The 25,927-nt window shown below is 36.7% G+C and overlaps 1 protein-coding gene across 1 annotated transcript in view; it reads right to left on the bottom strand.

Annotated features, from left to right (window-relative positions):
• Nucleotides 1–252: 252 nt before the first annotated feature.
• Nucleotides 253–25,927, bottom strand: part of LOC111344158 (NBAS subunit of NRZ tethering complex) — a 48,985-nt gene continuing 23,310 nt past the window's right edge. Inside the window, exons 28-63 of the mRNA XM_022951370.2 lie at nucleotides 25,809–25,859; nucleotides 24,944–24,997; nucleotides 24,368–24,448; nucleotides 22,431–22,556; nucleotides 21,649–21,696; nucleotides 21,126–21,199; nucleotides 20,508–20,567; nucleotides 19,987–20,049; nucleotides 19,803–19,866; nucleotides 19,377–19,435; nucleotides 17,888–17,990; nucleotides 16,773–17,109; nucleotides 15,244–15,323; nucleotides 14,964–15,139; nucleotides 14,447–14,488; nucleotides 13,824–13,911; nucleotides 13,470–13,514; nucleotides 13,096–13,332; nucleotides 12,486–12,621; nucleotides 11,792–11,868; nucleotides 10,915–11,215; nucleotides 9,708–9,774; nucleotides 9,042–9,152; nucleotides 8,853–8,928; nucleotides 7,904–8,020; nucleotides 7,443–7,503; nucleotides 6,849–6,964; nucleotides 6,273–6,374; nucleotides 5,433–5,653; nucleotides 5,095–5,209; nucleotides 4,374–4,582; nucleotides 3,788–4,079; nucleotides 2,981–3,123; nucleotides 2,756–2,879; nucleotides 2,040–2,165; nucleotides 253–1,171 (exon numbers count right to left, since the gene is read on the bottom strand). Of these exons, the coding sequence (XP_022807105.2) occupies nucleotides 845–1,171; nucleotides 2,040–2,165; nucleotides 2,756–2,879; nucleotides 2,981–3,123; nucleotides 3,788–4,079; nucleotides 4,374–4,582; nucleotides 5,095–5,209; nucleotides 5,433–5,653; nucleotides 6,273–6,374; nucleotides 6,849–6,964; nucleotides 7,443–7,503; nucleotides 7,904–8,020; nucleotides 8,853–8,928; nucleotides 9,042–9,152; nucleotides 9,708–9,774; nucleotides 10,915–11,215; nucleotides 11,792–11,868; nucleotides 12,486–12,621; nucleotides 13,096–13,332; nucleotides 13,470–13,514; nucleotides 13,824–13,911; nucleotides 14,447–14,488; nucleotides 14,964–15,139; nucleotides 15,244–15,323; nucleotides 16,773–17,109; nucleotides 17,888–17,990; nucleotides 19,377–19,435; nucleotides 19,803–19,866; nucleotides 19,987–20,049; nucleotides 20,508–20,567; nucleotides 21,126–21,199; nucleotides 21,649–21,696; nucleotides 22,431–22,556; nucleotides 24,368–24,448; nucleotides 24,944–24,997; nucleotides 25,809–25,859 (4,509 nt within the window). The 3' untranslated portion in view covers nucleotides 253–844. The remainder of the gene's footprint in view (nucleotides 1,172–2,039; nucleotides 2,166–2,755; nucleotides 2,880–2,980; nucleotides 3,124–3,787; nucleotides 4,080–4,373; nucleotides 4,583–5,094; nucleotides 5,210–5,432; nucleotides 5,654–6,272; nucleotides 6,375–6,848; nucleotides 6,965–7,442; nucleotides 7,504–7,903; nucleotides 8,021–8,852; nucleotides 8,929–9,041; nucleotides 9,153–9,707; nucleotides 9,775–10,914; nucleotides 11,216–11,791; nucleotides 11,869–12,485; nucleotides 12,622–13,095; nucleotides 13,333–13,469; nucleotides 13,515–13,823; nucleotides 13,912–14,446; nucleotides 14,489–14,963; nucleotides 15,140–15,243; nucleotides 15,324–16,772; nucleotides 17,110–17,887; nucleotides 17,991–19,376; nucleotides 19,436–19,802; nucleotides 19,867–19,986; nucleotides 20,050–20,507; nucleotides 20,568–21,125; nucleotides 21,200–21,648; nucleotides 21,697–22,430; nucleotides 22,557–24,367; nucleotides 24,449–24,943; nucleotides 24,998–25,808; nucleotides 25,860–25,927) is intronic.

Genomic DNA, 25,927 nt, shown 5'->3' with positions numbered 1-25,927 from the left:
ATTATGAATGGAAAAGACGTTCGTGACACTGTGGCCATGTTGAGTTCTTTGAGATGAAAGCTGTGTTCTTACACATTTAACACATTTAACATGAGTTTGGATGTAAAAAAATCAAGCTTTTTATTTGTAAGAATTCAAAATGGATGTTATGCGGTGAAACATGTTTTGTCCATTGGGAGGACACTGACCCTGAAAGCAACAAGTCAACAATGAAAATCATTTCATTTTCTACCAAGAGATGAGATCACACAGTTTGACAGAAACCAATAATTTAATGCTTTACAGGCAAACATCCATCAATCAATTTAAAATTCCATGATCATTCCAGACTTGTATTTTGGTCTTGTGGAAGACTAACATAATTATTATTAATAGTGACTTTTGTTAAATTCCAACATATTCTTTTTGGTTCACATCAGAATATTGCCACTACATGTAGGCCAGACTAAGCAGAACTGCAGTTATCAAGGAAAAAGATTGCACTACAAGACTCAAGCAAATTTTTAATGGCCTTAAAGGAGCAGCTCAGTTGGCAGAGCTATCTCTGTGGCAGTTAAGCCTTTACAGATAAACTGGTTATTGATATCGATACATGCAGCCAAATTGAAATTGCACTTCTTGCAGACTTAGCCTGCTTGTACCTCACACCCCTCCAAAGAGTTAGTTCCCACCCCTAATACATCCAAAGACATCCTAACAAAAAATTACCATCACGGTGCTTTTTCTGGAACTCTTCATGAAGCTCAATTCCTAATTTAAATAATTTGCTTCAGCACAAGAAGAGTTCAAACCCAGATTAGTTCTTGATAACACATGCAAAGGTCGATGGCATAGTGGAACATTTTTATCTTCTGAGCCATCTTGACAAGGCACCCAGTGCACTATCAAAGGTCCTCAAAGCTGGATGTGTTCCGTGATAATTCAACATTAATGTTCCTGCCTCACCCCAGTGGCCTGCGGCCTGTAACTGGGAGGCAACCAGTTTGACTCGTGCACCTGCATGAGATAATTCAGTTGTCGCTTCAACTGCCTCAGTGTCCACAGGTCCATCAGGGTGGCTGGTAACATAGCTGATCAGAGAGGTTAGGAAGGGTGTTTTTGCAACATCTGCTGTTAGGCCAAGAGAAATAATGAGTTCCAGGAGTTCATCATCATAGGAATTTGAGTTGGCCTGCAAAGATAACAGCACTAAGGTTTAGGTTAATTTATAATGAGGAGGAAGAGATTTCCAATTGGGAGCTTTTCTTATGCTCTGCTGAAAGCATTACCAGAAGCTAATGACCTAAGCTTCTGGCATAACCTATTTCCAAGCCATTGTTAGTAGAAATCCATTGCAGTTACATTCAATCTAAAACATACCAAAGTGCTAGGCAACTAAATAATTATACCACTCGCAAATCTTTCATTCTGTGGTAAACAAAGACGTCACAGTATCTCCAGAACTGAAAGCCAAACTATTGGAAATAGGTGGGGTGAAGCAGGATGGAAGGGGCTAAAAAAAGGAAAAATATCTTACAAGAATTTGAAAGGCAGGTAACACCAGTCCGAAGAAAAAGTAAATTTTTAATTAGGACTAACATTTTGAGCTGGGGGTTTTGTTACAGTGTAGGGGCAAAATTAGAAGTGATACAGTGGGCAGTAAAAACATCTTTAGAGGCATAAAACCAAAAACTAAATAGTTGCCCTGCCCTGAGTGAGCACTGGTTGTCCCATGGACATAGTTCAAACAGCAGGATTGGTGTGTCTTGAGATTCAAAATTTAAGCCTTGGTTTTGACTTCACTAAAGTGCATGTGTAATAGGGCATACAGGTGGTTGTTTTTTAATGGGATTTCATAGAGGTGTAAGGCAAATGTGAAGGCCAAAATAGTTATGAGCAGGGAAGTTTGCAAAATTGAAAATGAAATCATTTGTAAAATAAAAAAAATTCATGCATTGAAGTAAGTAAAATCTTTCATTATCAAAAGAAAAACTCCTAAAAGTTATTTTAGTTCTCATCAATCATGTCTTGAATGAAATACGTTTACTGTTCATTTTTACCTTGAGACTCTTCATGTTTTCTAATGCAAGGTGATGCATAGCTTCCATCTTTGAAACCAAGGCAAATTTCAATGCATAGAGGGTTTTGCACTTAAGCAACATCAAATTGTACACATGAGAGCAGCACTGAAAATAAAATTGCACTTCAATAAGCAAAAACAAATTGCTACACAAAGTTTCCTCAATTTTGTATTATCCTCAAGTAAGTGCTATGATGCTTCTTTAAAATTTTGGCCAAAGAATGGGTGCTTATGGATTGGAAGGAAGGCACATAATCAAAGAAGTGACGGGAAGGGGGGGGGGGGAGGGGTGATTAAGATATTGGAGCAATGGGACTAAAAATTGAAAGAACATATGTTGTGCATAGGAACATAAGAACTCTACAATTACATGGTGATAGAAATAACTTGGAACAGAAGAGAAACAATCCTCCTGTACTGATTCCACTGTAGTCAAAGTTTGATTCCACTGAAGAAGAAAGTGGCATAAAAACGAGTTGCTTGTCTCCCCTGCTATTTTGGAAAGTGATGGAGGAGGGAAGGGGAGGGGCTGTTATTTGGGGGCGGGGGTGGGGGCTTATTAGAGCATAGGTGCTTATTTGAAGAGAAGTATGGTAATTCACACTGAGCTGTGTGGCAATACCACTGAACATGGTTCCCAAGAAAGGAAGTAAATTTGAGTGAAATGTTTTTGCACCCAAACATCTAAAGCTTTACCTCTATGGTGAGACTTGTTGTACGGCAGAGCTGTTTTAACATGTCAATCACACTCTCTCCATCACCATGACATCGAATAATTTTGTCCATTAGTTGCACCCAAGGGTTTGCTGATGGTTCCTCACTGAAAATGAAAATTAAAAAAAAAAAGTTATTGCAAGACATACACAGCTTATTGAAAATAAAAAAAAAAACATGTCAAAGGACCTCAGACTGACCACTTACTTGAGTTCTGTAGCTGCAAGAACAGGCCATATCTGCAAGAGGGTTCCCAAACAAAGCAGCTGTGAGAGAGAGAGGCTTTCACTCAAAAGAATCTCAAACAGTCGGTGCCTCTTAGTATCACTATCAATGTCTTCCAGTATAAGCTGTATAGAGACACATAAAATAAGAAATCAAAATCAGTCAGCTAAATTTACTGATCAGGTGACATTTTGCATGTGATGCTTTAGTGTGGTTTACAGTGCCTTCTTTGTTGTTTTCCCAACAACCATTTTAGGGGCAGAAACTTTGAACTGTGGAGTGAAATAAAGAGGTCTTTTGTATGGTAATCTTTGAAGTTTAATTCCTCACTTTTTTATCCAAACAATATTCCATCTGCATTTCAGACATAATATTTGTGATTGGATTCCTTTGAAGAGAACAAAAAAGCTGTTAAAGTTTTCACAACTCCCAAAAAGTGGCTCCATAACTCAGTTGGGGGTGGCACCCACCCAGTATCTGGGAGACAGAGGTTCATTTCCCATTGAAGCCTTGATGTTTTAGGACTTTTTTTGCAATGACTTTAATTGCAGAAGAACAATTTATCGCTTGTAAACAAAACAGTAGTAATGCATTAACAGATGACAAGTCACAGGAAAACTAACAATATTGTAGACAAATGGTGTTAACTAGGTAACTGGGCTGCACATACTTAGCTCATGATGTAGAGTGCTGTGAGGGTACGAGTGAAATGGGCCAACAAATTCCAAGAAATGAATAAACAAATAAATGAGCAAATTTACTCATAAAATCTTCAATGGCATAGGCTACCTTTCTGTTCCATGTTGATGACACAATGGCATCAGTTTGATAAAATATCAAAAGAAATGTGTCTTCTCCGCTGAGGTCAAAGGACTCTTCCATTAACTGAAGAACTTCAGTCTTTATTGCAGCAGGCACAGCTACATCTGCACAGAAAGGTCGTAAACACTCCAATACATCCTCTTGATTGGTCATTGTTCCTCCCTTTTCAACATGTATGCTTACTGTCTGAAGAATTGTCCTTAAAACATCAATGGGTCTCTTGTTGCCAAGCCAGGGATGAGAAGATTTTGTTGTTTCACTAAAAATGAAAAATAGAATCACACCAAATTAGACAACCACCCTATATAACCTTAAGAGAAGTCACTTTCTTAGTGAACATGTAAATTATTTATTAAATGAATAAAGAGGGTTCCAAAGGAAACTGTGGAGCTGTGTCGGTGGGAGGTTAGCAAAAGTCTTATAATAGACTCTGTGATGTGTGCTAAACATATCCTTACTCAGGGTGGATTTTGAAGACTGCAACACTAAAATATGACATAACTGATAGGTGATCTGCCCCTGTTACTGTTCTATTATAATCTGAAAAACTAACCTGAAAGATTCCAGCACAACTTTAAGGGTTTGCTGTACTGCTTTTCCCACCCTTCCTGTCTGTGGTTTTTGGCGAGAGGCTAGCAAAAGGAGCTCATTGATCATGTCCAAAGATGCACCTCCAATCAGCATAAGTGACACTAGCTCACAGATCTCAAGTGGTTCAGATCGGGACAGTGCAAACAGTCGAGCATAGCTTGTACCCATCTCCTGCAAGGAAATAGGCCCAGATCGCAAACTTTTTATGAAAACATGAAGGAAACCTAAAACATATTTTAAAAACACCTGTTGTCATAGAAATAAATAAATTTAAAAAATAAATCCCCACAATGTGGTAACTGTCATGCTAGAAGTTCCTATTGGCAATATGTTACCAACGCAATCATCACATTTCTGGAGAAAAAGTACCTTAATAGATTTAAAACTAAACATTCACAAATAAATGGGAAATAAATAAATAATCAAACTTGAAGATGACAGTTTTCAAAAGCCAATCAAATATCTTAGCTACATGACTTGACTTCTCTGTTAGTTGACTGAAAAAAATATTACTACAAAATCAACTGATGCATTTCAAAATGTAGATGTATATGTACTTGTAAAATGTAGTCATATTAGAATAAAGTTTGCTGGCAATTCGAACTGTAAATACTCATCTGGCTATTTTCATCACTAAATCTGAATGTTTGAACAAAATATACATGTATTAGAAGGCAACAAACCTCGTCATGTTCTGTCAATTCATAAATAAGGGGATCGGCAAGGGACTCCAGGTGTCTACAAGACTGTTCCAAATGGTTTATGACTTGCCCAAAGGAAACATTCTGCCCCAGACCACTACAATAAAAAAATGACATACATCAGTTTGAAATCAATTACTTAACATGCCTCTTCAAGGCTAAAAGAGAATAAAACCTTTTTCGATATCTTTTTTGGTCTGTACAATAATGAAGACTGCAATGTTTAGTTATAAAACTGCTATAAAAACGACCATGCCACCATATTCCCTAGCAGTGTCAGAGAAATCTGAGCCTCTTTTCAATGCAACAATACACAGTACCTTTCATCCTGGGTATCACTGATTCCCTTTTTCTTCAGGGCAGCATCTTGTTGTCGAACAAATCTCAAGGCTCTGTTCACAATTTCTACCCTGTTCTCAACTGGTATGGTGTCCACAGCTAACTCACTGAATGTTATAGAATCAACAAACTGTTGAATGCCTTGAGCCGAAAGGCGAGGTAGCTGTTTGTGACATATATCATAACGCTGAGACCAGTCAACCTGCCACAAATTAAATTAAGAACATTCAACACAGTAAAGCTAGCCTCAATCAAACCCGAATAACTCTTATTCCCTAAGAGTGATTTGTATTTAATATCTTCTAACAACATCACCCCTGAATCACACTTTAAGGTCATGATCACCAACTAGTGAAACTCATGAATGTCATACAAATTCTCCTTGTCAGCAGCTCAGGAAATTTATAGAGAACGGTATGGAGAATATGCATATTGATGTTGGGGTGTAAAGTGTTAATTAACATACATTTTGCAGTCATTTTATGGTCAGTTGACCCAAATCCAAATTTTTATTTTCAGTAGTATGTTAATGTTAGACAACTGATGGAAAAATTTGTTTACTAGGAAGATCTATTAGTAAATATAAAATTTCCGAATTGTCTGCCATATATTTTTTTCAATTTTAGGCATGAGAATTTGGTCTAGACTGAAGGAACATTATCACTTGGTTGATATAACTGTTTATTGTCAGCACCTCTCTACTTGAGCTGGATATTGTAAGGTGAGATTTCATTTTGGTCATTCACTGAAGTGAAGGATTTGAAGGATGACTCTACTCAAGGAATGAGGTTTTTTTTTGTTTTTAATTCTTAAGCACATACTGGTTGATCTGCTTCACTTTCTTTAGCCTTCTGCTCTCCTTCCCAAAAGAGTTTCTCTACATAGACTCTGTACACACTTGAAGATTCTAGAGAGCTACCATCCTGTAATAATAAGATTTCATTAATAGTGAAAGAATTAAACTTAAGCTTTTCTTGCAACAATTTCCAACACATAATGTTTCCTAGTGCTTAAGAGGAGTGAAGTGGTTAATAAAAAGAAATTATTATTTTCCAAATAAAAAAACTTAGAAAGTACATAATTGTAAGCTTAAAGTTCACGAAGTTAAATCACTTTGTCAAAGTAAATGAGTTCCCAATGGAGAGCAGAACCTTAAACAATCAGCTTTGAACATTATACATGTGAGTTTATTACTTTTATCACCAACATCTAGTTAATAGGCTATATAAGAAAGCTTAAATGAACACTACACACACATGCTCATGTAATAAACAACCAAACATTTATGCACACTCCATAATAGAGATCACATGTAAAGAGAAAAATTGGTTTAGGCAAAAGAACACTTATCAGAAGCTTAATTCCCTATTACTCCATTCTGAGGAAACAAGACTTGCCTTGGTAGGGATCTTTGTTGCTAGCTTTGCCAACAAATTAAAATTGGCTTCTGTCAGCACAGGCTTTAGCACCTGAAGAGGTGAGTCTACTGTGGTGAGTTTTTTATAATCCAGACCTGTGAAAACAAATAAATTACTGTGGAACTGGTGTCTAGTGGGTGCAGCACTCACTCAAAGCAGGAAATGTGGTGGACTCATCAATATGGTGTGCCACAGAATGAAAGTAGCAAGTTCATGCCCTGAACAGGTCCTTGTGTTTTGTTCTAAGACACTTCAGTCTTACAGTACAAATTCCCCCCCCTCCCCTACCCCCTCTTTCTTCAAACTAGGAGTATTGATAGTAACTGCAAACTGTCAGGAAGAATTGAAGGGGGGGGGGGGGGGTAAAAATTCATCAACATGCTTAACCTCACAAGCCAAATTAGCCCTAGGAGGTCTACTTACCTTGTCATCCTAGATCCACATTTCCTGGGTTTTTATGTAAATTTTATTTTTAATTAATTACTCACATTAATCACAACACTGTGTCTACTTTCTTTAGCCAGAGAGATTATCAATGCAAAATGGCCCAATGATAAAAAGGAACATGCTTACCAGGGGCAGCAGATTTTATTTTCTTCAGTATTCTGAGATGAGTCTGAGCATCTATCTTATCCTGCAACCAGACAATGTTAATTGTTAAACAAATTCTCCTTGTTAGTACCTTGGGAAAAGTATAGAGAACAGTATGGAGAATATGCCCAATGATTTCAGCATGGAAAGGGTTAATTAAGTGAGGAATACATAATTAAAGTATTTCAACTGATCTGTGCAAAAAAAACTTCACAATCATGAAATAACTAAACTACAACAGAATGCTAAATCATTGTCATCCTCAGTTTTTTTTTTTTTTTTTTTTTAATGTGATGCACTGACATAGTTGATAATTATTTAAAAAGATCACCTCAGTTCTGTAAAGCATTCTGTTCAGGGTTACACTATAGATATAATGTTTACAGGAAGAGACCAGCAAAAACTAAGGGAACTCTGCTAAAAAGTGGTGCCAAGCAACTTACCTTTAAGGTGTTATCTTTCTCCTCACATTGTTCAAGCAACATATAGTAGTAAATCAACCTAGCTTGTTTGGTGCCATCAATTGTCACATACACATTCTCTTGCATTCGTTCCAGTACCTTAGAGACAAATAAGGCATTGACAAATTTAGGTTGCAAGATTTTGCTTTAATCGGCTATTCATTGGCACGCTAACATGTACTTCTCAATAACAGGTTAAAATTCAAGTGAGAATCAGCAGAAATGTAGCAGCCAAACAAATCTACAGTAACAAGAGGCTAAATTGGGATAGTCTATAAAACACTAATTTATTATAACTCTCATTTAGTACAAGTGTGGCAATTTGTCAGTTTAACTGGCTGTATTTCACTGTACAGCCCTGTTAATTTAAAAGTTTTTTTTAATTGAAATCTTCCCCCTCTTATTGAACCCAGAGGTATAAGAAATTTCCTACTAACCTGGTTTTCTCTCTCCAAACTGTAAGCTGCAGAGCCTCATTTTTTCTGCTTGGTTTTATGGCCAGTGCTCTTTTCGCACATGGGTCAAAAATCCAAGCGGAAAAAACTTATTCTGTTACTTACGGTATGGACCTAGAACTCAGTTAATAAGAGGTATGTACTCAGGCACCCTTAAAAATTACTTAACCTAATCAAATATGTGAAAAGGAACCACTGAAAGTGTCACCAAATCATCCTAATTTGTTTGCCATGAGCTGTGATTTTGCCAGCAGTGAGAGACTAGATGCCATTCTAAACATTTGAGGCTTGTTATTTATTCAAAGTCTAACCAAAACCATGGTTTTATGCAAGCAGTGAGCCTCAGCCAACCAGCCCTTGAGGTTTAGAGCCAACAATAAATGGCAATTAACAGACTTACCTTAAATTCCATGACCCACTCCCTTGAAAAACACTACTTAACGTTGAAATAAAGTCACATGTAAACAGACACTCACTTTGCTTGGATCCTGAAGTAAGGTGTTCATGATTTCAAGTTTGTTAACTCTTTCTTGAATCTCTTTTGTTGACAAGCTGAAAAAAAATTGAAGGTGCTTAGCAATACATCAACTAACTGTACTTACCAAGTTATTTAAGAAGTAACCATGTTCACAATTTGATTTCCAAAACATTCCATTTTGACATACTTGCTGTCCAAGAAGAGACTTTCCAAATGTGTCATAAACATCTCCCATTTGGACACATCATAACGTTCAGCTAAAGACATTGCAGTGCTGAAAACTTCTTCCTCAAGTGCCCTGCAAGACATAAACCCATATAATATGGATTATTTTTATGAAAGAACAAACTCAGCAATACAACTAATAAAATAACAATGTACAATAGTTTACTGGTTTACTTTCTTTTCATTACTTTTTTCTTAACTTGATTTGTGCAAAACTTCTCCTTAAAATATCACCTCTGAATCACACGTAAATAAAGGAAATGATCACTAACTAAAGAAGCTCTTGATCGGTTAACAAATTCTCTTTGTCAGCACCCAAGGATATGTACAGAGAAGAGTATGGAGAAAATGCATACTGATTTTAGAGTGTAAAGGTTTACTTTTCCTTTCTTTCGCACTAAGCTCATGATGTAGAACTGCACCAGGCACCCACTTACTGCTAAGGGTCAGTCTGGAACAACCTACTTCATGATTATTACTTCATAAACAAGTTGGGCATGTTGTAGCTTAGTTTTTCCAAAATAGTTAATCAAATTAATTCAAACTGTCTAGTATGACCCTTTGTGTGTCCTTTCCTTAACCAAGTATTTTACTATCTCATTTGTAACAAATGTCAAATATAACTTACATGGCTAATCCCAGGATGGTCTCTCGCTTATACTCTGGATCCTGTGCAAAACGACCTATGTCAACTCCTGGAAATTAAATCAAATATCTAGTAATCATTCAACAGTGGCCTAAACCAAATTGTCGATCCATTTTCTAAGGTGCAGTGCTTTCAATAAGACCTGGCACCTGCCGGAGTTCCGGCAGGTATTCTGTTGTGAGTCGCCATGTATATTTCACTGTGCTCAAGTTGCGGCCACCACACTCAAGTTGCACTCAAGTTGCTCTCCAGCAGGTGCTGTACCAAGGTAGCCACCTATTTCAAATCTTATTAAAAGCACTGAAGGTGTAAGGGGTGTGCACCCTCCCCCCCCCCCCCCCACTTCCTTCCCACTGAGATGACCTGCAGCTTTCTTACAGTATATAACTTCACGGTTCTACAAAATCTGCTGTATCATTTTCTATGTATTCTCAGCAGTTCACTTATGTTACTGCCGAGTCATAAACCTTCTTGTAAGTTCTTTGATTTTAAAATTTGTTTGCCTCATTCATCAGTTACCGCATTCCTTGGTGGTGCACCCCCTCCTAAGAAAAATTGTGGATCTGTCCCTGAGTCTCACTCTATTATCGGGGTTCCAGGTTGAACGTTTTTTAAAGTCACCTTAGATAACAATTCATATAATGGTGACCATGAATAAAGTTGGAATAGACAGAGGGGGGAAAATGGAAAAGAAGTCTTTGTTCAATACAACATGAGCTATTTAACCACTGACTACAATACTTGTCTTTGAATTAAGTATGGTTGTTTGGTTGGCCTTTGTATGGCTGGCAATTGACAACTTTAGAGAAACTCTCTTTAGCAGTAACGTTGCAATCTGATCGGCCAATTTGCCATAAGAGTACAGACAACGCTGCTCACACCAACATGTCATGCAATGATCACACACTGAAAAAATCATGTTATTGGACATCCATAATTATTGTGGTAAGAAACAAATTGAAAGTGGTTTAGTGTGGTCTGTACTCTTATCAACAATGATATTAATTTTGTCATCACAGAGGTCAAAATGATTTTGATGTGATGACAAAAACTGTTTTTAATAGGAGTACAGACTACACTAAACCACTCTGGCTTTGTCAAACTTCTCCGCTTACCCTGGAGACTATAATGATTTACTTGGAGCATTGATTATCTTAAGAATGACCAATGAATTAGTATTTTAACATACCCTTTCCCAAGCTCTGGAGCAGTTGTCCCTGGGTAAAGTCAGCCATATGGTTGTGATACTGGACGAGGAAATTTGCAAAATCCTGTGACTTTTTCGGCCAGTTATTGTGCAGACCAGCAGTGATGTGACTCATGACATGATCGGTAATGTCAGACGGCAAGTGATGGTAAACATCAGCTTGATGAGTTGACAGCGAAGGTTGAAGGATGCTGTAGGTGCTAACAGCAAAGCAGTATGCTGCCATGTGAAGACATAGGTAACTATTGCCAAAACTGCTGAAAAATTCATTCACTTCTGATGCCTGGAATTGAATGAAAAAGCACAGTCATTGATAATCTACTGTACATGTTGGCTATCTTTGGAGTCAAGGATGTGCTGACTGACAGTTGTGAGGTAAGTAATGTTTGGAATGAACTCAATACCTACAGCACTAACATTGCCCCTTTAACCTGTAAGAGTGTCAAGCATTTAATTTCTCCTTACAATATCACTCCTAAATCACACATTAAGGTTATACAGTAAAACTACCATCCATTAAAGAAGCTCCTGATTGTTACACAAATGCTCTATGTCAGCACCAAAGGAAATGTATAGAGAACAGTATGGAGAATATGAATACTGATCTCAGGGTGTGAAGGGTGAACTTGATGCACTAAGGTTTATTGAAAAAACAAGGTTGTTTGAAGTCAAAAACTCACCATACTGAATTTGGAAAAAAAAAACACAGAAGCCTTTAATTAAGCTAATACTCAAAGCCTAAGGGATAATTTACTTCTATCATAGGAGCTTTTAATTACTGGTGAGGTTTTCAATCTTGCTCACATAATTTAGGGCTTTAAATCACTGATTGATTGACTCACTGGGGTCTCTGACTAACCTCGTGTAGTGCCAATAAATATCCTATCCCAAGAGTAGTGTCTTCTTCTAGAATTGACTCTGCTAACTGTATTAAAACTGTAAGGAATATTATAATATATCTTATTAGATGTTTTGTTGTGTAGTATTGCTGAGTATTTTTACGAGTTTTGCCGTATGTTGACAAGCCCACAGGGCAAGTCAAAATACAAATAACAAGTAAAAATACTCAGCGATACCACACAACACTAATGAGATTTATTATCAAACATGCCAAATTTTTATTTCAGCGTAGGCGAATTTTGCAGATATTTCTGGAGTACAAATATTGCCTGATATTTGTACTCATCTTGGGCATTATTTGTACCCTGCGAAGCACAGTTGAATAATAATTACAATTAAAATAATAACTTATGATAACAATAATATCAATTTGGGGTATGTTTTCTGCAAGTTACTGTACCATGTGAATATATAACATAATTATTATCCAAGATCTGATAAAGTCTAAACTTGAAATGCACTTAAAATTGGATTTTAAAATGTTAAAAAAACAAAAACCCCTTAACAAAAATGTTAAAAAAATAGAAATCACTCAATCAAAATTTCCAGTAATATCCATTTGGATCTAATAAGAGTAGAAATAAACCAAAAACAGCAAGATAAGGGAATAAAGGTTTTCTTGTCGTCAGTTTGTAATGAACAGCTGGACATACCTTCATCAGTAGGCTCAACAATCTCTCCTTCACATCTACTCTCAGACAGCTTCTGTGTCCTTAGTAAACAACGACTGAAAAGCAGAGGCTTGTTTGCCATCTGCTTTGCAATGTGTTCTTCATATGGTAATTTATCCTGGAAAAAAATCAGGCAATATTACATACCAAACGCACTTATCTAATGACACGATTGATCTCATTGTTTGTTGCCTTTGCATATCACACTCAGCTTTTTTTTTTTTCATGTGTGTCAGATATCAGTTAGGGGATTATTGTTTGATCCAATACCAAATTCTCTAAGCTAACATCATAAGAATTGTATGGCAGACAGTAATAAGAGTTATGAAAAAGATCTTGGGAGTGAAAGGAATAATACCCTAGCTTGTAGCTTGTAATCCTTCACCAAGTCCCCCATGTTTGAATGAGGGTTGTAGTGCCCCTACACCTCCCCCCTCCCCCCATCTTTCCTGCTGTTAAGTGTTTTACCAAGAACACAACACAATGATTTGGCCAGGGTTCGTACCTGACCCTAAGTCTGGTGCAGTAATAGCTCAACCACCATATCTTTCAAAATGTAACTGTGAAGTATAAACTGCTTTACTACACTAACCTCTTTCATTCTTGTCAAATTTCTTTCCACCAGTGACTGATAAAAAGGGTGAAATCGGTGTGTGTTTATGGCCTGTGAGGTTGGTTTGATTAGTTCACTGTTGGATAATGTCATCTGATCATCCTGAAGCGGTCTGATCCATTTCATAGTGCTCTTCCAAAATTTATTGTGGCCTACAGCTGACAGCAAGGATTTAGATTGTGTCAAGAGACTCTGATCTGAAGAAGATTCCATTCCCTGAAAAAAAAAAAAAAAAAAAAAAAAAGAACATCATGATAACCTATAGTCTGTAAAAAATTATATATTACCAAGCTGAATTATTATGCATGCATTTTTATTAGTTGTTACTTATAATCTATTGGAGGACTCTATACCTGATCTGTCACTTGCATGTGCTGATTCAAATCTTGATACAAAATCTGTCAGGCAAGAGAAGGAGCAATTAACTGTTTATAACAAGGAGAAAAGCAAACTGTCTCCATGCTGCTAACAGTGGTCTGTTTCAAGACTATAAGTACAGTTGACTGAAAACAACTCTTCACTTGACTCTGATGATGACTTCTGCTCAGGTTGTCAAAATGTCAGTCACTACTACCAACAACAGTCCTTCTCAGGGCTACACTCAACTGGATAATCAGACTGCATGATCACAACTAAAATTAATTTTTGTTTTGAAGTATAATTATACGTTCTCATCAATAGATAAAGCAACAAACTGTTAATATTACCTGTGTCTCTAGAAGACTTCTGGATTTAAGGAGAGACTCCAATTCATCTGGTAAGCAGTGAGTAAGGGCAAACGCTAAAAGGCTTTGCCTTGAGCAAATACAAAAACAGAAAAAAATAATATCGGTATTGAAAAAATTCTTTATTCTATTTCTCATAAAAACAGAGGAGGTCAGGGCAAAAACATTTCTCTTCAAACTTGTATGAAGGCAAAAACTTCTACACCTGACTTGGGTGTTATTTTTCAGCCAAACATAAAAAAAAAAAAAAAAAAAAAAAAATCACAATAAAGAAATATACAGCATCATATAAATGAATGTGACAAGTCTGTAAGTAAAATTTTGACAGAAGTAGTCAAATCAGAACTCAACATCAACAAAAGAAACTAGACTACCTTAACATGAATTTAAAAATGACCCTCACATGTTGCTTATCAAAATTGATATATTGCCGATACAGACCTTCACCTTTCCACTTTCCATGGTACAACATAATTTTCTGACTGGAAATTATCAATCAACAGTATCAAAACTAAATCCTTTCTAGTCAGATGTTCAGCATGTTCTCCTGTCCTTCTTTTAATTTTTTTTTTTGTTGTTGTTGTTTTCCTACTAATAATACCAACCTTGCTTTGAGGTCTTTAAACTCTTCACACTCTCCAAGAATCCTGATACATACAAAAAGATACTCCTTAAAAAAAATAGAGTCTGTGAAATTTACTCCTTAAGATTGCATGATAATACACTGTACAATGAAGCATACATGGAGTGTGGCTAGAGAACACAACTCTGTTTTCAAACTGGAATTCTGCGTGTGTCACTGTGTCGAATCCTATAGAATGCTACCATGATTGTTTATATTATATGCATGATCCCCTTGGGATTCATGCAAACAAAAGATCTATTGTCTATAAGGACAATAGTGGTAACTGTATAACACCATTTGAGCTGACGTTGTGCCTCCTTACTTGACATGTAGTTATTTACAATTTTTAAAACTTTCCATTTTTGTTTCCCAATTTACCAAAACTTCATAATATACGACATTTTCATCATTTTCGCCAAAAAGAAATATCAATAAATTCAATTTGGTTTTGACTGGAAAGTGTTAGTCACCAACAGCTTTAAAAGAGGTACATTTACCTGCAGATGGTCCATACAGAGCTGTAGTCCGTGGTCATTAGATTCTGGCATATTGCACATGCAAAGGAATAGTCAAGGGCCTGAATGGCAGACTCAGCAGTCAACATGAGCACACGGCCATACCGCAATTTTTCATCTGAGCCTGAGATCTGAAGGAGGCTTGCTAAATGTAAAATCTGGTACAGAAGGGAAATTTAATAAGATTAACAAAAACAAGTGTTTCTATTCAGTGAAATTTAAAGTGTATTATTGGCTTATCAGAGGCTAAAAAGAAAAATACCTTTTGCTTCTTTTTATAGGCTAAGGTTGATGATTGTAACACTTGTCTGATCAGAGTGAGTTTATCTTCACACAAACGCACTGCAAAATAAAGTGAAAAGGCAAGGAGGTTGTTTAAGTTCCAATATCCTGCCTTTACTCCACTACAAACCAATATACATTTTTCATTTCATGCCAAATTAGAAAAGAGAAGCTGGTGTTATCCTAATGGTAAGATAAAAACCTGTACTCATTTATGATTTATGATTTAGATTTATTTAGCTTCGCCAACTGGCAGGGACACCGCAACAGCTTGCGCCAATTACTGCAGGTCCAATAAACCTACCCATCCCACCCCAGGGGAGGACATCCATCACACAGTAATCTCATGTGTGGGAAATTAACGTCTCCTACCCCGACCCTGCAGGAGATGGGACCTCCATTTAGTTGTCCCTATCCGAGAAGACTAGAATATCTAACCATTTCTTGATGTTATAGAAAGGCAGCAAATTCTTCTCAATTATTTTAAGACCCCGAGTGTTGGTCCGGCCAGGGCTCAAACCCTCGACCTCCCGCACAACAGTCCAGCGCTCTATCCATTGAGCTAACCGGGAGGCGGTTACCTCATTAAGTCTGTACTTGAGATTATTGGCCCACCCAGCCAGAACTTATCCTGGATTTCATAGCATGAATTGACTAGGAGTATCACTCTTCCCCCTGGATATGGGATACTAATCCATTGCAAGGTAAACCCCCCAGAAATTCATCAGGCCTCTCTGACAATTTGCCACTACCCATTTAAACTCTTACACTGTTGGTGTAGAGAGGCACTGTGAGAGTAAAGTGTTCTGCCCAAGAACACAACACATTGACCTGACCAGGTCTCAGACTTGGACCTCTGGACCTGGAGTCCATTGCACTGACCATTAGGCCACTCTTCTCCCACTAAAAGCAATGAGCTGAAACATTTTTTCTGTTCTTGTCAAACATTTTCTGGACAAGGTTTTGATATTGAAAGGAGTTTAAAAGTTTAAAAGTTTATCAGTTTGATTATTAGGTTATAACATGATTTCTTGTGCAATTTGGTGTTAATTAGCATGAGTAAATTTTTGACAAACTTGCACGAGCTCATAGAGTGAGTGCAATTTGTAGTTTTTAAAAAATTTAAAACTGCTTATTACACCAAATTGCATGAGAAATCATGTTGTTTTTCATTAATGGTTTACAAGAAAAAAGTGGTGAGTCAAGACAGACCAAATTTTGACAGTGCACTTTCCGTTTGTAATTTGCACTCGTGTTACATGAAAAGTGCACTTGTTTTCAAACAATCAGTTGCGCGCATTTTTCATCTATATTATTATGAGTGTTATATGGTTATACAACTTCTTTATATGATAAAAATGGAACAATGCAATCTGTTGAAAAGGCACATGAAAAACAATTAACCTTACTTCAGCTCTGGTTTCCTTGGAGGTATGAAAGTTTTATTTTTTGAATTCTTATAAAATGTTTGATCACCAAAATGATCACTCAACAGTCCCAATTAAATACCTTGCAAAGGGAGAATTGTGATACCAAAATCATCTAGCAGTGCCAAGGCAGCAATCAAATCAAACTCTTCCTGCAGGGCTGCTGAGCGATCCTCAATAAGATTCAAACAGTCCCTTGCAAGATCCATGGCCTTGTCCGTCAGATCAGCTGAGGAGTTAAAATACTCTTTTGAAGCTTCTAAAACAAGCTCTATGCCTCTGGAACACTTGATACGTGGACCAGTAACAGGGTTAGTTGGCTCTGGGTAGTCATCCTCCATAGCTGTCTTACAGATCATCTGCCCTGCAAGCTGGATACACTCTTGTCTGCCAGAATGCAATAGTGTCTCTGTGTAGATCTTACAGATTTAAATAGTTGTGGCTTAAAATCATATTATTAGGGTCTGATTACAATCACTTCAAAAAGTAAAACTTTTTAACATCATCAATTTAAACCCCAAAAACCATAATTATTTTAGGACTGATTAAAAAAACAAATAATGTTAAAACAGAAACATTACATTACACTGATAGAACAAGAATAATATGGTGAATTTTAAGCTTGCTAAAGAAATAGCAAAAGATGTTTTTTCATATTGTCACAAGTATGGGAAAAAGAAAAAATTCCAAGTGTCCCTGAAGAATCAAACCTCAAAGCTTTGGATTCCCTGCTCCAATGCTCTATCATAAGCCACAGAGACTTTATGGTGAGCAAGGTTATTATTACTTTCATACATGGCATGTGTTTTGTATATATACTGCTAGGATCAGCCATGTCAATAACATCAAGTTTGTAAATGGAGTGCATTACACTGTTTAGCTGTTATCAATAACACCATCCACACCCACCAGTTATAAAAATATCAATTGCTCAATTGAAAGAGTGCTGCACATAATGTCTTATAAAGTTGCTAAAAACACTCTGACTTTTAAAAATAGAAAGAACTAAGGGTATCTCTGAGATAGGAATATAAGAAGCCAAAGACAAAAAAAATTAGAAATAACCCTACAAACTATTGGCAGACACAAATTATAATACTCTAAGCAGCATTTAAAAAGCATGTTCTACTATAAGTAGCCTAGTAAGCAGCCTGATTTCTAGCAGTGTTTAGCTCCACATATAAAAAATTTCCTAACCTCATAACACACAGATGGCTCAATGCAAGTGTAAACTTCTTTTTGAAGGGTCAACATGTCACCAAGGAGTCCAATCCACTGAGCTTCCTTTAATGGTGGACTCCTGTGAAACAATTACAGTCTTAAATTGCAGGCTTCAGTTAAAAAAATAGCTGGAACACATTTTTCTGGGCTCTATAATGCGATAGAGCCATGTGGAATGAGAACATGAGGACAGCTTATAAATCGCAAGCCAAAGGCAGTGATTTAAATGCTTTCTGAATGTTCTCCCAACACCCCAAGTGGCTTTGTCACATTATAGAGCCTGAAGAAAATAAGTTCTATTGCTTTTATGACAACTAGTTATATAAACCGTTATAACCCACCCATTAATTTTGGCACGGTTTTATTGGTTACTTTACGTCATGTGGTGCAAAATCACAGGACAGTTATCACGCAATAACCCCCCATCCATGTCAATATTTGTCCTCTGATTTTTTCAGTGAAAAAGAAACATAATCAACACAAGAGTTTCAACTTTTCTGTTCTCCTATTTACATGGAAGGAAACCAAACTGGTTTTTTTTTTTTGCTTGCCATCAGATCATCACTGGCTTTTTTACTGTGTTTAAGTGCAGTTTAAATGCGATGTGAAAATTAATGGGAGGGTTATAAAATAAATAAACCCCATTCTGGCTTGCTGGTATGTCAGCTGATAATGTCCTTGGCTGAGAGATTGTCCTAAAAATTTCATATTTTCCCTCAAAGCTTCGCTTCTTGGCCAAATATTCATTTTTCGGACAATCTCTCAACCACGGACATTATCAGCCAACATACCAGCTGCCCAAAGGAACTTATTTACTAAATAACACATCTGCATGAAAACTAAATTGACAAATCAGACAATACCTACTAAGTTATTATTAGTAATCATTACATAATTATTATGTTATAATTATAATGTCTAGTAAATGGTGAGGTAAACTTTGTACTCAAGCCCATTGGCCCAACCAGCCATTGCTTATCCCAACTTCCAAGCAGCATTAAACAACTAGGAGTATTACCACCTCTACTCCCCCCTGGATGGGATGCTGGTGCACTGCAAGGTTACCCCCCTTGAATTTCATCAGGCTTCCCTGAAAATTCACCAGTACCCATTCCTACTCCTTGGGTGTAGATAGGCACTGTGAGAGTAAATTGTTTTGCCCAAGACATTGAGCAACCTGCACCTCTTGAACCAGAGTCCATTGCACTGACCATTAGGCCACTTGACCTCCCAACTAATGACAGCATCAAACACTTTTTGCAACAAATCTAATATACTATTCCTTTAGTAGAACTTTAAAAGGGACGTTCATATAGGAAGACTGTAGTTTATTTGTCAGCTATCTGTCTGGTGTCTTTTGAAAGCCTGTGGCAAGACGCATTTAATTACAGGGCATGAGTAAAATGGAGGTAATGCTTGTAAGCCACAGCTTAAAAATGGAAAAAAAAGTCAGTCTTCAACTTACTGTTTGGCTGCAGCCTCTGTTATGTTTACCATTAGAGATGTAGTTTCTTCGGAGTTATTCTAACCAACAAAAACAAAGAAAACAAATGAACCAAACAAACAAAAAAGAGGAAGGAACAACTGCAGCAGCCGCAGCAGCAGAAGAAGAAAAAGATAACTACAACAAAGACTCGCAATAGTTTTTGTGAATTATCAATCAAAACAATCAAAAGGTGGCTAACTATCTCAATCATGATATTCAAGGTACATATGGCTCATGCAAGTCACATTAAATTTTGGGCAAATTTTAATCAAAATAGTGAATACTGTAATTATGAACTAATCATAAAACACTTTTCATTAAACAGTTTCTTGATATTTTGCCAAGCCTGTCAACTGTTATTGTTACTTGTATGAATAAGAAAACAGAAAGTTTCACATCTCTTACATGGGTGTCAAGGACAAATGACACTGGCTTTTCAAGACCATGTTTGGCTAGAGTCTCAGTGGCACTACAAGACAAAATCAATTATAACTTCAGTTCTGTTTATCACAAAAATTGATTTCCAGGTCAACATGCATGGGCAAAGTTGGAAATATAAAATCTATTAATTAAAAGTAGTAAAGCTTACCACAAGTGCACCTCCAGTTGATCAACTTTTTTGTTTAATTCACGGATCTGATCTGAAAGAACACTGTAAAACAGGCACTAACAATTACCTACACATACACCAGTAAACAGATTAGTCACTTGGCCAAACATGACTGATGTTTTAAAAACTGGACTGAAAAAGCAGCAAACTGCATTGAAGATGTAAAAGTTAAACCCTTGAAGTATAAATGAGTAGATATGATTAACTTTTAGAAGCCAATTTTCATTCCTGAGTTAAAAATCTACATTCAACATAAAACATACATGCCAAATATACGTCTTCCAGCATTAGTGTTCCTAATTGCTTTTACTGAAATGGCCTATTTACATGCACATCAAGGGCTTTGAAATAGCAGAATTTTTGCTCAAAACAAGGCTAACAGAGCTAATTTACATCTTAACTAGAGAGGAAAAACATTATTTAAGGCCAGTTTTAATGAAAGAGGTAAAAGGAATGTAGCAAAGTTAAAAAGCAGAAAGTCATTTTGTGATGGGACTTACTCCTCACTGCTGCTTGGAAGACATTCCAGAATACTGAAGGCCAAACTCAGCTGATCAAACCTGTAAACAAAACCATAATCTTAAAGCATGACTGGAAAAAGCAAAAAAAAAAAAAAAAAGAATCTGAAAAAGATGACAAACTGTTGCAAATTGCAACAGGCTTAATAATATAAGGATGTCTCTGAGCAGTGATTGACTGTAGATTTTGCAAGCTGAAAAATTAAAGAGATTATGTATGCATTCTCCTGGATCCTCTCATGCAACCTTGTACCTTTTACATTCTTTCTTTTTAGTGCAAAAGGTTTGTGTTTGCACACTGAAAGTATTTGATAATGACACACTGTTCAGCTTAACCAAAATGCCTTTGACAAATTTCCATTTAAGCTTTGCTGTCTGTATTCCTTCCCATTACACCTGAACGATAAACAGCAAGCTTGGCTGTCCAATAAGTGGCAATGTGCAACAAATAACTGTCACCAGGTTCTGATGTACAGTGCAACACGATGAAGTTTAAGAAAAGAAGATATCATCTGAATTCAAGCTGCTTTCTCTTAAATGCCAGAATTATTATTCCTGAAATCCCTCCAGCTATAATTATAAAAAAATTTACTTGTAAACCTTTTTGTGATATAAATGCAAGCCAGTGCAAGTTTCATCTGTTCGGCTACATCTGCTATGATAGGTTCTTTGATCTACAAGCCAAAAAAACAAAAACACTCTGGTACAAAAATACAGCATCAGACGGAAATAGTCATTAGTGGTACATGTTTGAACTTCAGTCCAACAGTTATGGAGGAGAGCTTCAATCATGCAAGGCACCAATTTTTTCCTCACATTAGGGCATGATATTTTAATAGTCTACTCATGAGTTGGTGTCAAAAATCTATGTAAAAAAAAAAAGTGGTGAAAAATCATTCAAATTGAGAAAAGGAATACACAAAAATCAGCCCTCTCCTTGGCCAATACCTGAAAAAAAGCCCAGGAAAAGGGAGGGGGGGGGGGCAAAAAAGATAGCTGAAACTTCAGACTACACCTGTAAGGTGTAGAGCATATCTTAATACCCATGCTGAACAAGTTACCTGCTCATTGCAGATGGCCACAGAAATAACCACAATCTTCGCAGAATGGTCCCTAAACCTACCTCTGGAGTGGAATTCTGGAAGATTTTGAGCACATAGGTCAGGTCAGTCTGCAAAACAAAAGTGAAATAAATAAAAGTGGTAGTAGTTACTTTTAATTAGTAGCATTTAGTAGTAGCAGTAATGTCAGTGGTACCTGTAGTAGTAACCGTAGTTGAGCAAGGAGTTGGTTTTATATGAAAATACTCTTCTCTCCAAATACTACGCAGTGGTACATGCTTGATGCAAAATCAACAAATTACCCACAGGTAAACGGCTGGAAATAACAGCAGCAATGACTTACAGTGACTTAACAAGTATGTGCATTCATTCTTACATTACCTGTAAGTGCCCTTGGGATCCAAACAGTCAAAATTTCTCATACGTGTTTAATCATTATTTTTCATTTCAAGCCAATTCTAAGTTTGAGTAGAGATAACCAAAAAAAACAAGCAAATCATTTTTTAAACAAATTTAAAGGTTGAGCCAGGTGGCCAATAGTGGACAAACTTATCCAAATTTCCACAGCATTCAAAAAGTAGGAGAATCATTTCCTTCCTGAATGGAATGCTGGTCCATTGTGGGGTTATCTCTAGTATAAGTTTAGGTCTCCCTGACAGTTGATCAGGACTCATTTCCATTCCTGAGTGGAAAGAGGAACTGTGACAGGAAATTGTCTTTCCAAAGCACAATGATCCAACCTAGAATCCATTTTAGACCTCTCAATTCAGAGTCCCATGCACAAACCGCAAGGCCACATCATCTACTAAAGAAACTAATCCACTTATTGTCACCACATACTAACCTTGGCAATGTCTGTTAAATAGTGATGGATCAGATTCACTTGAGATTTCTTTTTGCGTCTTCTTAGACGTTGCAAAAACGGAAGGACCCAGCTCTTGAAGTCAACAATGAATGATTCCTCTGTAGACTTGAAAATCAAGAGGAAGACAGACAATAATTGTTAATTAGCACTGAAAATGGACCACCGTCAACTAATAACAAAAGTAAAAAGATCAATTAAGATCTTGTTTTAAGTTGCAAATATTATACAGACCAAAGCCAACGATTCACAGAGTTTTGCCACTTGAGCAAAAAATTGAGAAATCCTGTCACTATGTACTGTATATTTCATGAATTTCTTGGTGAAAACCCATGAATACTGTAAAATGAAAATTCATGGGGTTATTTGAAGCCCTGAATTTTCCATGAATTAGGGGCATTTTTTTATGACCCATGAATTTCTTTGAAGTCTACTTTCATGACCTATTATGGTACCAAGAAATTTCACAGAAAGGTTAGTTCATTGATGTGTGATTAAGTGATAGTGTATTAATTACAGTTATGGTATATTGTAAGCATATATTTATAGAGCTATACACTGTAGAATTACATTATTGAGTAAAATCTCACATTCTGATTGGTTAACAAAGCGAGGTATTTAGTGTAGAATTGCAAGCTGAAAATGAGGCTCAGTGATATTGTTTCCCATCTATGCAAAAATAACAACTATAAGTAAAGCTGTTTTCTTTTTTTTTCTTGTTTTCATTCAATTGTGTGATTCAAGGAAAATCCATTACTTGACTCATGAATTCTGCATTAAATTGCACTTGAAAACCAATATCGCACTCATCACTTTGCAATGTATGCAATATTGGTTTTCACATGCAATTTAATGCAGAATTCCCCTATCAAGTAATGAATTTTCCTATAGTATAGTCTTTGGTACAAATGGAGTGAAGATTTTTTCTTTCCAAATTTCATGGGGTTTCCAATTTTTATGGTGCTTGAATGTATATTTCTAACAACCCCATGAAAACTAACTGGCAATTAACTTTCATGTGCCATGAAAATGCTATGGAGAGGCCATGAAAATTAAGGTTTTCAATTTTCATGGTGCTTGCATATTTCTAACAACCCCATGGATGAAAACTTACTGGCAATTAACATTCATGTGCCATGAGAATGCTATGGAGAGGCCATGAAAATAAAAGAAAATTTTCATGGTCAATGAATTTTTCACATCTTCACAGGATATTAATTTTGTGGGTCATGATTTGCTGCAACCCATAAAAAACTTATAGTGAATTTTAATATCATGAATTTTTTTTGACATGAAATTCATGGGGTATTCAGTACCTTTGAGAAGATCATGAAATGCCATTTTCGTGGGTATTTCATGGCATCTAGGTCACCTTACACAATATTTCATGGGTTGGGAATATTAAAATATTCACAAGTTTTTCCATTGGATTTTTTATGGCAATGAGACCATGAAAATAACATTGATCTAAAGATGAAAATCCTGTGAAAAATCTGTGAATTTACCATGAATAATTTGACAAGATTTTCATGGAGTTTGATTTCATGTGTCTGACTCAGTGGGTGACTGACTGACTAACTGATTCACAAAATGAATGACTTGTTAAATCACTAGCTGCCTTGCTGATTTGTTCATTGACTGACTACCTGACTGACTGCCACATTGAAGGACTTGCTGACTTGCTTACTGATTCACAGACCAACTTCCTGAATGTCCGACAGACCGACTTGTTACCTGTCTCACAGATAAACCTACTTACTGACTTGCTGGCTGACTTACTGCCTGCCTTATTGGTTGACTCACTGACTCACTGGCCCACTGACTCTTTGACTCACTGACTTACTGACTCGCTGACTCACTGCCTAACCAATAGCCTGACTGACTCATGGACTCACTGCCTGGCTCAAAACAGCATGTACCTTCTTCAACAGCATCCTCAGCTTTTCCAGTTCATTCATGCTTTGAAAACTCTCCAAATTGAGATACACATCTGCACAACTCTGCAATAAAAAAATATAAGAAATAATTATGAATAAAGGCTGATAGTTTCGAAAGAAACTGTTTGGGGCTGCATCGGTGGGAGTAACGAAATAATTTGGATATATCAACAAAGTTGAAACGGTAAATTGGCCACCGTAACGATTACAAAAGCTGACGTTTTGAGCGTTAGCCCTTCGCTCCGACGAAGGGCTCCGACGAAGGGCTAACACTCGAAACGTCAGCTTTTGTAATCGTTACGGTGGCCAATTTACCATTTCAACCTTGTTGATATATCCAAATTAAGAAGTAATTAATTTTTCTTCTGGGCAATGATTGTCTTTTCAGAATAATCTTCAATATTCAAGTGATGTATGTTGATTTACTAGTCATACACAAGAAACATTAACTCAAATTTGACAAAAAAATAGAGCACAAAATATGTAGAACAGAGTACAAATTAATTACAACTCCTAAGTATGTGGTAATACGCATGGAGTGACATGCCTTTGCTCTACCTCATATATCAGCACTTCAAGTGTAACAAGATCATCATGAAGATCTTCAAGCCCCTACAGAGACAGTTACAGAAAACATTAATTCACCAGAATTAAATTGTGTTGTTTTAATTCATAGTAAAAGTAAAAACAAGCATTACAAGTCAAAGGACACAACTAGCTGGTCTAACTTTAAGGTTACCATGATTTGGTAAAATGAAGAGAGTAGGAGCATTCCTACAACAAGTTCCTTCATTGATTGATCTATCATGGGTCATACCCCCCTCAGGTGATTTCTGTCTGGTTTCTTTGACCAGTTATTGGTACCCATCTACATTCTGTGTCAACCCTTAAACTCCAAGGATCCAATTAATATTTCTCCCTTCTAATTTCCTTCCATTTCCTTCCAGGGTGGTATGGTGTTAACCACCTAATCTACAGAGTTAACAGAGATAATATTATAACACAACCAAAGCAAAGCGCACACTCTGATTGGTCAATTCAGCGTCTGCCATTTGCCCATGGGTGTACGCTGCTGACGTGAGCAAATGTGAAGACCATTTTTCCGCACGTGCTTGTTTTTTTTTTCTGGTCACGTAAGATTTTTTACATAAAAGGGAACTCTTTTGCCACAATGTGTCAATGTTATGTTATAAAATAAATGGTAAACACCACAGCATACACTATTGAGTTATGGATGCACTTGGGAGGTTTGCTAAGCACTCAAGAAGCTAGAGTCGCTCTTGGCTATTGCCTTGTGCGACTCTTACACTTCTTTCGTGCTTAGCAACCTCCCATGTGCATCCATAACTCAATAGTGTAAGCTGTGTTGTTTACCATTTGTTAAATAATGTACAAAGTACAAAGTAGCATTGTGTCTGCCAACCTTGATTCTTCTTTCCATTCCAAGCTCTATTAGTTGCAAAGAGTTCTCTACCTGTCCAGAAAACATCAATGATAAAGGCATGAATTCAATTTTCTTTGAACTCCCCAATGATTCTTGGT

This window comes from Stylophora pistillata, chromosome 4, assembly GCF_964205215.1.
Source record: "Stylophora pistillata chromosome 4, jaStyPist1.2, whole genome shotgun sequence".
In the NCBI taxonomy this organism is placed as follows: domain Eukaryota; kingdom Metazoa; phylum Cnidaria; class Anthozoa; order Scleractinia; family Pocilloporidae; genus Stylophora; species Stylophora pistillata.
Note: the sequence above shows the minus strand (reverse complement) of the source record. Positions and strands in the feature narration are given on the sequence as shown.